The following is a 12,494-nucleotide window of genomic DNA, read 5'->3' as shown; positions in this document are numbered from 1 at the left end:
AATGACGTTTTAGACATATTTGAGTGCCCTATCAAAATAGCTATAAGAAATCAGTCATCATTCTAAAATATGATATTCCTGAAGAATAAAAGAAAGAAAGAAAAGTGGTCCTCTGTTACCTCCATGACCTATGAAACATCACAAGTGGCTGGGTCACTTTTACAAAGAAAAGAAAAGAAAAGAAAAGAAAGATGCATGGAATTTATTTTGCACGTTACTTAAATTTGGAAGAAGCCACCTCACTCCTTGTGCAATAATTGAAACTACAATTTATGTAAGACGATTTGAGCTCCACGCATTGGTTTAAGATTAAGGAAATTGACCGGAGCATGTGTATATGCAGGGGAGAGCTCAAATGTGAAGCGTTGTAAAAGCAATGTGAAGAATATCTTTGCTTCCATTAAGGAGAAATTTTGGCCGATGCACATTCTAGGCCCCCATCCAAATGGAAAATATGAGACCCGACCTTTAGTCGCTTTAGCAATTCCTTCTGAAAATCTTTCTGGTTTGAACTCTCTTGCATCATCACCCCATAGCTCACGATCATGGTGGATCATAAGTATTGGTAATGTAACTTTAACTCCGGCAGGTAGTGATAGGTTTTCCATCTTTATATCTTTGTGGAGTGTTCGACTGAAAAACAGGGTTGGTGGGTATAGCCTTAACACCTCATTTAAGATCATTGATACCTATATATATATATACATGCCAAACAATATCAACACCTCAAGACTAATACAATTATAGCAAGTAAAACAAATTATATATACATGCTTACGGTTTTAAGGCGATTCAGGCCATCACTGTCTGGCTTTCGGTTGCCAAAGACTTGGAAGACTTCTTCCCTCGCACGTGATTGCCATTCTGGATACCTACTTAGCATCACCATTGTCCATACTATCAAAACAGCCGTGGTTTCTTGTCCTGCTAAGTAAAATGTGTTGCATTCTTCCACTATCTCTCGATTACTCATTCCATGTTCTTTTATTTCTTTGCTGTTTGATTCCAAAAGTATCCCTAATAAGTCACTCTTGTTAACCTCCTCACCATCCTTCATTGCTTTCTCTCTTTTCCTGATGATAGCTTCAAGTGATGCTTGCATCTCTCTATCAACTTTAATCATACTCCTATTAACACTAGTAGGAAGCAACCTGCAAGATACATGATGAGTACCTAACTAGAAAGATTTGAACTTAATTAAAATGGTTAGTTATATGTCTTATTACCACCATCCTGGAATGTGAATATGTTTTAGTCTCATTATAAGTCTAGCTTGCTTAGTAAGGAGTTCAAATATTCTTTTTCCTTCTTGGTAACTGCTTCCAAAGGCTGTTCTGGAAATAACATCGCAAGCCAAATTCTGGATGAAAGGCTCCACATCAATGTCGCATTTACCCTCTGAAGACAGCATCTCCTCCCATTTATGAATCACATCATGGCAGCATTGGACCATTGTTGATGTTAGAACCTATACACATAGTTAGTAATGCTTAACATATATACATACATGTTTGAATAAAAGCAAATTAAATTAAACTAACTTTCAATTTCTCCATATGGAAAGCAGGGTTGATGATCTTTCGATGTGTGTGCCATTGTTGGTCCTCATAATTTGGAAGTCCAGAGCCCAATAACTTGGCCAGACGGCCTAGCTTAGGCTTCTCTTTCTTGAAGTAACGGTTATTGGTAAAAACTTGTTTAATATGCTCAGGGTTTGTGATGTTGACCTTCAGTGTCTGACCTTCCCAATAAAATGAATTCTTGCCTGTCCATTACATCATTATTAACTATGATACGATATATGCAATAAATGTGAATAATATAGGTAGGAGTAGGAGCAAACCAAATTTGATGATAGCATGATCGGCTTGAGAATAAACACGTGGAGCTATGTCCTTGTCATCAGAGAGAGTCATTGGCTTCATGCTAACAGAAGAGTTGTTGTTGTTGTTGGAGAAGAGGGTGTAGGGGTTGCCATGGAAGCCTTGCTCCCTGAGAAGGGTCTCAAGCTTCTTAGGCCTCAGGAAGAGCCAGTTCAGCAGCTTCCATCCGCCCACCGCCACCACCAGTAGTCCAACCGCCGTGACAAACAGCCCCTCCTCCATTAATTAGTGCTTGAAGCCAAGTGTGGGATCGGATTGGATGGCAGTGCAGAATGAATATTTTAAGGCAGGCAGACACGAGGAACGCGAGCCGGTGCCTCATGTTTATTTTATTTGAAAAAGAGATGGTGTTGGAGTATTTAATCACTTAATCTTTCCAACTACGAAACCATGCAAATGGTTTTTTATTGCTTGCTGCCTTCTATGGTCAATGCTAGCATGATGAAGGGATACTTTTTCTTACGCTGAGGAAGTTACGTGGAACAATGGTCACGCGACGGGTGGGGCCCTCTGATAGTCACGTGTCGACAACATCTGCATCAGTAATTGAGGTTGCAGGTTGCAGGTTGGTTGTCGGGTAGTGGGTTAATTAGAGAACTAGTAACATTGTTTTCTTATATTCTTATATTCTTATACCCTAACAGCCACCTTTGCCTCACAGTGTCGATTTGAAACTTGGTAGTATCAAATAGGGTTGTCAAACATTCTCAGTAGGGGGATCTCTGCGGGACCGTTTTGAATGGGATTTTAACGGTGGAGAATTTTTTTTGTAGGGATGGAATGGAGAGTGAAATTTGTCCGAGAAAAGCGTGGGAACTTAAGTGGGATCCCGTCCTATCTTCGATAATTTTTTGGATTTTTTAATTTATTTAATAACCCTTACTTTATTTCTCATAAAGGATTTTTTTTAGTAATTTTACTTATTGAAAAACTTTAACTTTATTGTTTAAGATTTTATTTTATGAACTATGATTTGTTATGTTATATTTCTGGAATTATAATTTTGGATAAGATATATTTGTGTGTTTGTAATAATATTTTGTAATATTTTTTTTAGTTTTTTTAATATTTTTTATTATAATTTTCATATGAATGTTAAAAATAGGGAGACGGGGAATGGGACCCGCAGATAATATGGAAAACACCGAAAACGAAAATAGGAATAATTATTCTCCCATGACGAAGAACAGGACAGGAACAGGATTAATTCTAGTAGCAAAAACGAGGAGTAGAGAGGCATCTCCCGTCTCCATCCCCACTTCCACCCTGCCCCATTGACATCTCTAGTATCAAACGATGTAACTTTCTAAATAACAATTAACCATTGACAACTTATTATAAACACATCAGTATAAACAAAATTAAAGAGCACAAAAATGATCTTGTGTGTAGTAGTCTAAGATTTTTATGACAAATATTTTATCTTTCAATTCATAGTGTTTCTGTTTTTTTTTTTTTCCCGGAAATGAACAGTGTTTCTGTTAATTATGTAGAAGATATGTATAAGTCAAAATTAACCAAGCTTTAAAAATCGAGTTTAAGATTGGTTTGGTACTTTCGAAGATTGTGAATCTCGTAGAAAAAAGTTTATTGACAAGAAAGATGGATTCGATTGGATTGACTCATCAAAGAAAAGTAAAGTAATTAAAATGATAAGGAGGCTAACAAATGAAGATAACTGGTAGTAATTACAAGATCATCTAAAATTGTGAAAACAGTTATCAAAGAATTTTTATACATGAAGAATATGTTAAAGTTTAATTGGTCAATGATTCTTATAAAAAGTTGAAGAATGGAAGGAATAGAAGTTAGAATTCATTTTCAGAAAACACTCTTTACACTAACATCTTCAACGATTTTTTTAGCCTACAAAAAACTTTTTTTTTTTGTAGGGTTCCTTTCATTTCTTTTAAATTTCTTGTAATCTTTCTCTTTCTCCAAATTTATTTTTTTGTTGCAAAGTCGTTGTTTTTCTTCTTTAACATTTCCATATTGTTTTTTCGTTTTCAAAGTCTTTTGACCTTTGTTAAAGGCACTTTATTGCTTTGATTTAATTTTAAGCCATTTACCTTATTTTGTAATTTTTTATTTGAAGTCATCTAAATTTTATTTACATTTCAAGTTTTTTCTTTTCTTTCTTGTTCGTTCAAAATTGGGATCTTTTAGTGCACAATTCAAAAACTAGTACTATAAGAGGAGTAAGTTTCGTTCCTAAATTATTAGATATCAATTCAACCCATATTTAAGTAAAAATTTACATAACAATGTGTATGCCACTATAGTAAGACTAACGGTGTGTTTGGGATTCACGTTTGAAAAGGGAGAAGCTCGTCTGAGTGTCTTGAATGTCCCATGTTTATGTTTGACAATCTTTTAGAATTCTGAATCTAGAAGTATTTTCACCTTTAAATGTACGGTCATTTAAAGCAAAAAAATTTTAACTTCTGCGACACGTGAGAGAAAGCTGGTTATCGTTCAGAAATTAGCTGAAAATTTTTTTTCTTATGCAAGTAACTGTATAACATTATTTGTGTATGTTCTTCGTTCCATTTTTTTTTCATCAAAATTTGTTTCAATTACTGACAAGGTAACTATTTTAATTTTTTTATTATTTTTAGTATTTTTTTATATTTTGATTTTTATATTTTTTATTATATATTTTTATTTATATGATAAATATTTTTTATTATATATATATATATATATATATATATATTAGTGTTTTGATATTATTTTTTTAGTATTTTTTTATTGTATTTTTATATTCATATGACAACTAATTTTGATATAAATTCTTGTTTTTATTAATTTTTATTAATTTTTATTATTTTTTGTTTATATAAATTTTTTTTCTATCTTTTATTGTACTTTATTTATGTTGTGCATGAACTTTTTATTTTTTTATTTAATTTTATTCATATAAATTTTATTTACTTTTTATTGTAATTTTTTTATTTATATAATATATGTTGTTGGTTGTAATTATTATATATTATGTTTGCATGAATTTTTTTTTGTTTTTTTCGTTTTTATTGTACTCGTCATTGTATTTTATTTTTGTCTTTATTATATACTAATTATAAGTAATAAAAGAGTCATAAATAATAAAAATTTATACTCCAAAATAATACTAAATTAAAGAATACTAACGATATTAAAAAAATTATAGAATATTTTCTTTTTCTTTGACATTATAAAATGTACATTATTCTCTTTCATATTTTTATTTTTATTTTGTATTTATTTTATTTATATGATAAATATTTTTTATATTATTTTTTTAGTATTCTACTTTTTCATGTATATTATTATTTTTTATTATTTTTTAGTTTATATGAATTTTTTTATTATATGAATTTTTTATGATATTTTTTATGTATTTTATTAGTGTTTTATCATGTCTTTTAATAAGATCTATTCAAATATTTAAAGTAAAATAATAGGATAATATAAAAAATTATTTAAATTGACGTCTCTTTTAGTAATTTTTCATCTAAAATTGATTTTGAGTAATATAATCCAAACGATATTTATTTTACTATAATCTATTTTGATATAAAGATTACCAAACATAAATCACATTAACACAAACTTACTTTTTATCAAAATCAAATTTGCAAAATCAATTTTATGCAAACTCCTGTTTGCAAACTATAATCCAAACACACACTAAGTAATTAGAAATTTCTATGTAACATTGTAATAAACTTTTATCATTTATAACTATGTTATGTAAATTATAGAAATTGAGTTTGTGTACTACATTCTCAGTGTGGGTTGTTATTGATGTGATTATGAATTTAATTTGGATGCTGAATTTGAATTTTTTATTTAATTTTCCTGTTTTTAGATTCTCTAGTTTTGGATTTAATTCTTTGTTGCTCATAGTTTAAATTTTTGTATACGTTTATGTTTTTCATTGTTGTCCATTATTTGAATTACTTAAACTCTACTGTGTTGCACTTCTCCACCCTTTTCCTGCCACTCTTCCTAAAAAATCCTGCTTATCAGTAGCTTTGACGTGCGCATTTAAATTGCTATTTCCGGCAGAAGTCCACGAGATAGAGACACTCGATTTGAAGGAAGCAATGATATCCCTCGTCGTCTGCGGTGTAGGTGACTAGGTGGAAGCGGAGGGTTTTGGCACTGTTATCACCGTATTTGGGTTCTCTTCGTTATTTTAGTGATAGAGTTGAGGATAAAGAAAAAGAACGAAAGTAATTTAAAAATTTTATTAAAAAATTAATAAAAAATTAGAATTTGGATACTTTTAAAACAGAGAACTCATCTTACATGATACAACGTTAATTTTTTTATTTGATAAATATTTTTGTCAACATTCACAAAGTTTATAGATATAAATAGTTATTTTATTCTATAAAAAAAGAGAGATGCAAGGCATTTCTTTTTCTGTCTCTATTTAAATACATGGTAAAAGTGTACAGAAAATAGAGAAAAAGTGAGAGAGAATGATCAAATATTCTTCCACCACCAAATATATCTAGTATCTGTATTCTATGTACATAAATCTGGAGGCGCCACTTGGTATGAAAGTAGAGATTCCAAAGGCTTGAAACTACAATTTATGTAAGATGATTTGGGCCCCATGCATTGGTTTAAGAGTAAGGAAAATGAGTGGAGCATGTGCATATGCAGGGCAGAGCTCAAATGTGAAGAATATGTTTGCTTCCATTAAGGAGAAGTTTTGGGCGATGCATATTCTAGGCCCCCATCCAAATGGAAAATAGTGGCTTTAGCAATTCCTTCTGAAAATCTTTCTGGTTTGAACTCTGTTGCATCATCACCCCATAATTCACGATCATGGTGGATCAAAAGTATTGGTAATGTAACCTTAACTCCTGCAGGTAGTGATAGATTTTGCATCTTTATATGAAAAAAAGGACCGGCGGGTATAGCCTTAACACCTCATTTAAGATCATTGTCACCTATATATGTTTAAAATTATGTTATCAATCAACATGTCACAATAAATTATACAAAGTAGAACAAATTATATATACTGTCTGGCTTTGGGTTGCCAAAGACTTGGAAGACTTCCTCCCTCGCACGCGTTTGCCATTCCGGATTGTCCATACCAACAAATCAGCTGTGGTTTCTTGGCCTGCAAGGTAAAATGTGTTGCATTCTTCCAAAAGTATCCCTAATAAGTCACTCTTGTTAACCTCCTCACCATTCGATGGATGCTTCTATCTCTCTATTGTTAACACTATTAGGAAGCAACCTACAAGATAAATCATCATTAGCAACACACTATGAGAACCTAAATAGAATAGAATAGATTTGAACTTAATTAAAATGGTCTTATTACCACCATCCTGGGATGTGAACATATTTTAATCTCATTATAAGTGTAGCTTGCTTGGTAAGGACTTCAAAAATTGTTTTTCCTTCTTGGCCATACATCAATGTCTGAAGACAGCATCTCCTCCCATTTATTGATCACATCAGATGAGGCTTCTCTTTCTTGAAGTAATGGTTATTGGTAAGAACTTGTTTAATATGCTCTGACCTTCCCAAAAGAATGAATTCTTCCCTGTCCATCCCATGAGTTTTTCATGTTATCAACACCTGAACCAACAAAATTATATACCAAATTTGATGATAGCATGATCGGCTTGAGAATAGACACGTGGAGAAGGGTCTCAAGCTTCTTATGCCTCAGGAAGAGCCAGTTCAGCAGCTTCCATCCTCCCACCGCCAGCAGTAGTCCGACCACTATCACAAACAGCCCCTCCTCCATTAATTACTGCTTCCATCGCAGAGCAGAATCAATATTTTAATGCAGCCAGACACGAGGAATGCGAGCCGGTGCCTCATTATTTTATTTGAAATACACAATGATCGCGCCACGCGTGGCTCCACAACATCTGCAACAGTCATGCTCATGAAGAAGAAACCATCCCCTCCTCCATTAATGTATGGGACTGGATCGGAGAGCGCAATCAATATTTTTACGGAAAAGTCTAGGGGCCAGCAATTTTTGTGTTTTCTGGCCAGTACTTAACCATCAAAACAAAAGTGAGTGATCTCCCACCATTAGATATAATCTCACATCATTAAAACCACTATTGATGGCCAATTGATGGTTACAAAACACCAAAATTGATAGCCCCCTAGCATTCTTCTATTTTTACTAAGGTGAAAATTGAGATGCAGCTATCTTCACAAGAAACTGATAGTTCAGAGCGGTTAAATGATTTGACTAATTTGACTAAATTTTATCTAAGGACTCTCAAATATTACATTTAGTCAAGTTAACTATTCTTGAATTTCCATTTTTTACTAAACTGTTATGCATTCTTGACTTCATATTTTTGTATTAATGCTAAATATCTTTTTTGTGAACTTTAGGTCACAATGTCTTTAATACTGATTTCTTTAATTTCTTTTTTTTTTGGTGAATTTCGTCATCTGAATGGTTCATCGACAAACAAGAGGGAAAAAAAATATCTGATTAATCATTTGGTATATTCCTCTTTTATGTTTTTTGCGCTGTATAATTTGCCACCTCCCCCTCTTTTATGCAGAGAGACACAATTTGTATTTCTTTTCATTTGAGCCCAAAAAAATATAAAAGAAAGAAAAGAAACATGAATCCATGATACATACAGAGTCGGCAAAATGAACTATTTTATAGAACAACATAAGCTGATGATATACATTATACAGTCTTACACCAAAAAGCAGGAATGCTAGATTTAACATTTTCCGCCAGGCATATATAATGCTTAGAGATGCTGCAACGGTGTGGAAGTCATGTGTTCAGTGTTCTTGTTAAATGTTAATCATCCTTAATTTTCTTCTCTACCTTAATTTCTTTTAATAAAATGAGTAAATGAATCAATGAATAACGTTTCAGTGTTGTTTCACGCCCTAAACTTACTAACACTCAAATTATTTTTTATATATATTTATGTTACATGAATCCACTAAGATAATAAACAATGCCAAATTGGACTAATTCCTAAAGTGGTGTGTGTTCAAACGTGAAAACAACATATGCCTGTTGTCGCACGTTTTATGACCAACAAAAGCTTAAATAATTGTTGTTTGCTGTATATATATTAACCTATTCAAATATTGTTTCTTATGCATCTTTCACATATACTATTTATATAACTATTCAAATTTCAAAGGCGTTATTATGTAAATAATAATTGTTCAGTTGTTCGCTAGAGTTGTGGATCGGATGGACTTCGGGTTAAGAGCAACAGGTTGATCGAGAATGTTTCTGGATTTAAGCACAAGCTTTACGGAGATATTATCCCGAGCGTTGGTAGATCGGCGAGTGAAGCCACTTGTAAAAACATTCCAATATTAAATAAGTGTTCGTACAATGAGACATTTAATTAAGATAAGAGTAACGTACCTTTAGAGAAGGGTAGATCCTTTCTCATTTATACCTTGTAATCGAGTGAGTCTTTTGACTCGGACTCGTTCCTTTAAAAGCTTATGCCAGCTATTCAGATTTTCATCCAAAAAGAACAATACGCGGGTCATCTTCTTGTGCGGGTCGAAACTCTTTCGGATGTGTAAGAGTAAAGGACTTGTCAAAAAAGAACAACAATAATAATAATAATAATAAAATGTAGATTTGATAATTAGAGATGTTTGAAGAGAAGAATAAATAGCTAGAAAAAAGAACTTCACATATTACATTCGATTGCTTTTTCAGGGACATTTAAAATTGGGTTGTTGCTACTACATACAATAATGCTTGACAAAATGCAATCAGATTTCATAATATTATGTATAAGCACAACATCGTTCAGCCACATATGACTGACCATATTATTCGTGAGTTGATTGATTGCCACAGAAAATAAAGCCCTCTTCAATTAAATAATATATTATATGATATAGCAAATGCATGTGAATCTGAATCATTTCATTTTCTTATGAGTTATCAGTTATGATTTATGATCTCCTATAAAATATAATGTCATCTTCACCATCATGAGACAAAAGCTTAGGTCAACTATAAATTATAGAGTTGCGTATGATTATTCCCCCTAGGAGCCAACAAATTAAACTTAACCTCCATTTGTGAATTGAGATATACTATAATTAAAATTTAAAATGATGATATAAGATTACTTATAAAATCCATTATGTAGTGCTGCGATACTAATTAATAGTCGGCAATAAACACATGGAGTATAGTTTAAAGAGTGATTATATTAATATATTTATATTATTTTATTTGAAGAATTCATTATAAGCATAGAAGGAGAGAAAAAGACATTATGTGTGTTTTTTTAACTCTTTCTTTCTTTCTTTTCAATATTTATCATGTTATGCCTTTCTTCCTCATTTTCATATTCCAATAAGTTTACCATTTTATTTCTAGTTTAAATAACTATGGACACATCATAGTTTCTAACATGAAAATTGTTCGGTAGGTCGAGTACCGGACGATTTGGGATAACTGGTCGGGTGTAAAAGTGAGTCTCTATTTCAGCTTGGGTCCTGAAAATAAATAGTGCGAGCGGCCGGCCTCCCAGATTCTTTGCGGGTTGAGGGGGATGCCACCTGCAAGGACACTCTGACACTCAAGTCAGTGGGTGTGCAAGTGGTGGAGAGAAAAAGTGGTGGTGACGTACCTTGGGAGAGGGATAGGACGGATAGGACCCTCCCTTTATATACCTTGTCAGTGGGTGGGCCCCACGAGGGGAGGCCTCCTTCCATAAAGTTTTGCTTCCTACAGCTGTCATATAGCTGTCAGCCAGGACGCGTGTCCGGGTCGTAGATCCGGCGGACTATACCTTCTGACCCGATCGCGCAGATCAGTTTTTTCCTGGGCCAGGTGACAATTTCGCTTAGCTGGACTGGGCCGTAACAAAAATTAATTAATAAGCATATATTATCGCGAAACAAATTTTTTTTTTTAATTTTTGTCTCCTTAACAACTATTTGTTTGAGTCCAATATTTCCTTTCATTACTATTTAATAAGATGAGCTATACATACACGAGCAATCATTTTCTACTTTTTAGAAATACATTTTGCTTATCTGAGATATTGGTTAATTATTAGAATACTCAAAGAATTATAGTTTTACTTTGTCTCGTGTACTATTCAGGACTTGTGTATTTTACATTTTTAAGATAAACTTGTTTTTCATTTTAATTTTTAAATAATGCTCTATAGGACATTAAATAAACCTGTTAAAAATTTTATGTGACCAAATTAATAGTTCAATTAACCTTGATTGAGCAAGCAGGGGATTGAAAATCAGAGTGCCCCATCCATGGTTTTGCAGGAATCAGAAAACTACAGGCTAACTACTACTTGCTGGTTTTATTGTTTGTGTAAGTATCAGTATAGGTTCTCCTAGACTTGCAGATTTAACCAATTTGAATCAAAGGTCACTTGAATATAATTAACTACACTGTCAAATTAATTAATACATCTATCTATTATAACTGGACATTAACTACCATGATGGAGCACCACAATAAAATACAAAACTACGTGGTCCCAAGCTCAAGATCTTAAAGCAAAAAATTAGTTACTACAAACTATTACTTTGAATTCAGGACATTAATACTATTTATTAATTTATTTATAATATTAATACTAGCTAGCTATTAGAATGAGTAGAATCTATTTTTATTAGGAAACTAAGGCCCAATTTAAAAAAACAGCTTAATTAAGTTATTTTTAAAAAAATAACTTAAACAATAAATAATTATATTAAAAATAATTTATAAATAAATTATTTTATATTTAGATTTTTAATTTTAAAAGTATTTATTTTATAGAAATATTATAAATAATAGTAATATTATGAGAGAAGTCATTTTTTTAACTTTTTTTTATAAGTTTTTAAATAATTTTTTAAAAAACTACAATTTAATTTTAAAAATTATACTAAACATTAATATTATTACTTTTTATAAGTTAAAAATTCAAAAAAATTAGTTGTAAAGCTTCCCAAATGACCCTAAATTCTACTAATAAGTAATAAGGAGTCATAAAATAATATTCGTGTTTAATTGATGTTTTCAGCCATTTGCGTAAGTGTCTTTTCTACTATTTGTAAAGAAATATTTGCATATTATTATTTATTAAAACTACCTGTGAAGTGATACTCAAGAATGGCATTTTTTATTTTCAACCTACCACTGTATCAATACTAACAAATGAAACCAATACCCAATAGGTGAATTAGTGAACACCTAATGAGCTTTAATTAATTTTGGTTGGAACACTCCCCCAGTAGTGATCTTAACATTTGGGAAAAGGAATAAGACCCAATAATAGAATGACAAATACAGCGAATGATCATGAAATACTCTTTTTTTTTCTATTACTAAAAAATGCATATACATATTATTAGAAACATAATATAATTCAAATGCATGGTTTTTTTTTTTACTTTTTTCCACTTACATCAAAACCTTTGTTTCCGAATGCCTCGAATTTAATTTTCACAACCCCCCCCCCCCCTCTTCTCCCAAAAAAAAAAAAAACAATTCCGCATTTTGACAAAGAGCAAGCACATGGATTATTGTTCACATGAAAATTAATCTATTTTCATGTTATACAAGACTAAATAATGATATAATAATAGAGGAAGACAAATTAA

General features: G+C 31.8%; 1 protein-coding gene and 1 pseudogene across 1 annotated transcript; both read right to left on the bottom strand.

Annotated features, from left to right (window-relative positions):
• Positions 1 to 60: 60 nt before the first annotated feature.
• Positions 61 to 2,203, bottom strand: LOC107629316 (11-oxo-beta-amyrin 30-oxidase). Its single transcript, XM_016332079.3, has 5 exons — positions 1,844 to 2,203; positions 1,542 to 1,765; positions 1,227 to 1,468; positions 779 to 1,151; positions 61 to 689 (listed from the first exon to the last, which is right to left on the bottom strand). The coding sequence occupies exons 1-5, from the start codon at positions 2,103 to 2,105 to the stop codon at positions 264 to 266; spliced, it is 1,527 nt and encodes a 508-aa protein (XP_016187565.1). The 5' UTR covers positions 2,106 to 2,203; the 3' UTR covers positions 61 to 263.
• A 4,194-nt stretch (positions 2,204 to 6,397) lies between these two features.
• LOC148569660 (11-oxo-beta-amyrin 30-oxidase-like) lies at positions 6,398 to 7,644 on the bottom strand (annotated as a pseudogene).
• Positions 7,645 to 12,494: the final 4,850 nt, after the last annotated feature.

The sequence above is a fragment of the Arachis ipaensis genome, chromosome B3 (genome assembly GCF_059453495.1).
Source record: "Arachis ipaensis isolate K30076 ecotype BB chromosome B3, ASM5945349v1, whole genome shotgun sequence".
NCBI classification, from domain to species: domain Eukaryota; kingdom Viridiplantae; phylum Streptophyta; class Magnoliopsida; order Fabales; family Fabaceae; genus Arachis; species Arachis ipaensis.
The sequence above is the reverse complement of the archived record's forward strand: the minus strand, read 5'-3'. Positions and strand labels throughout refer to the sequence as shown.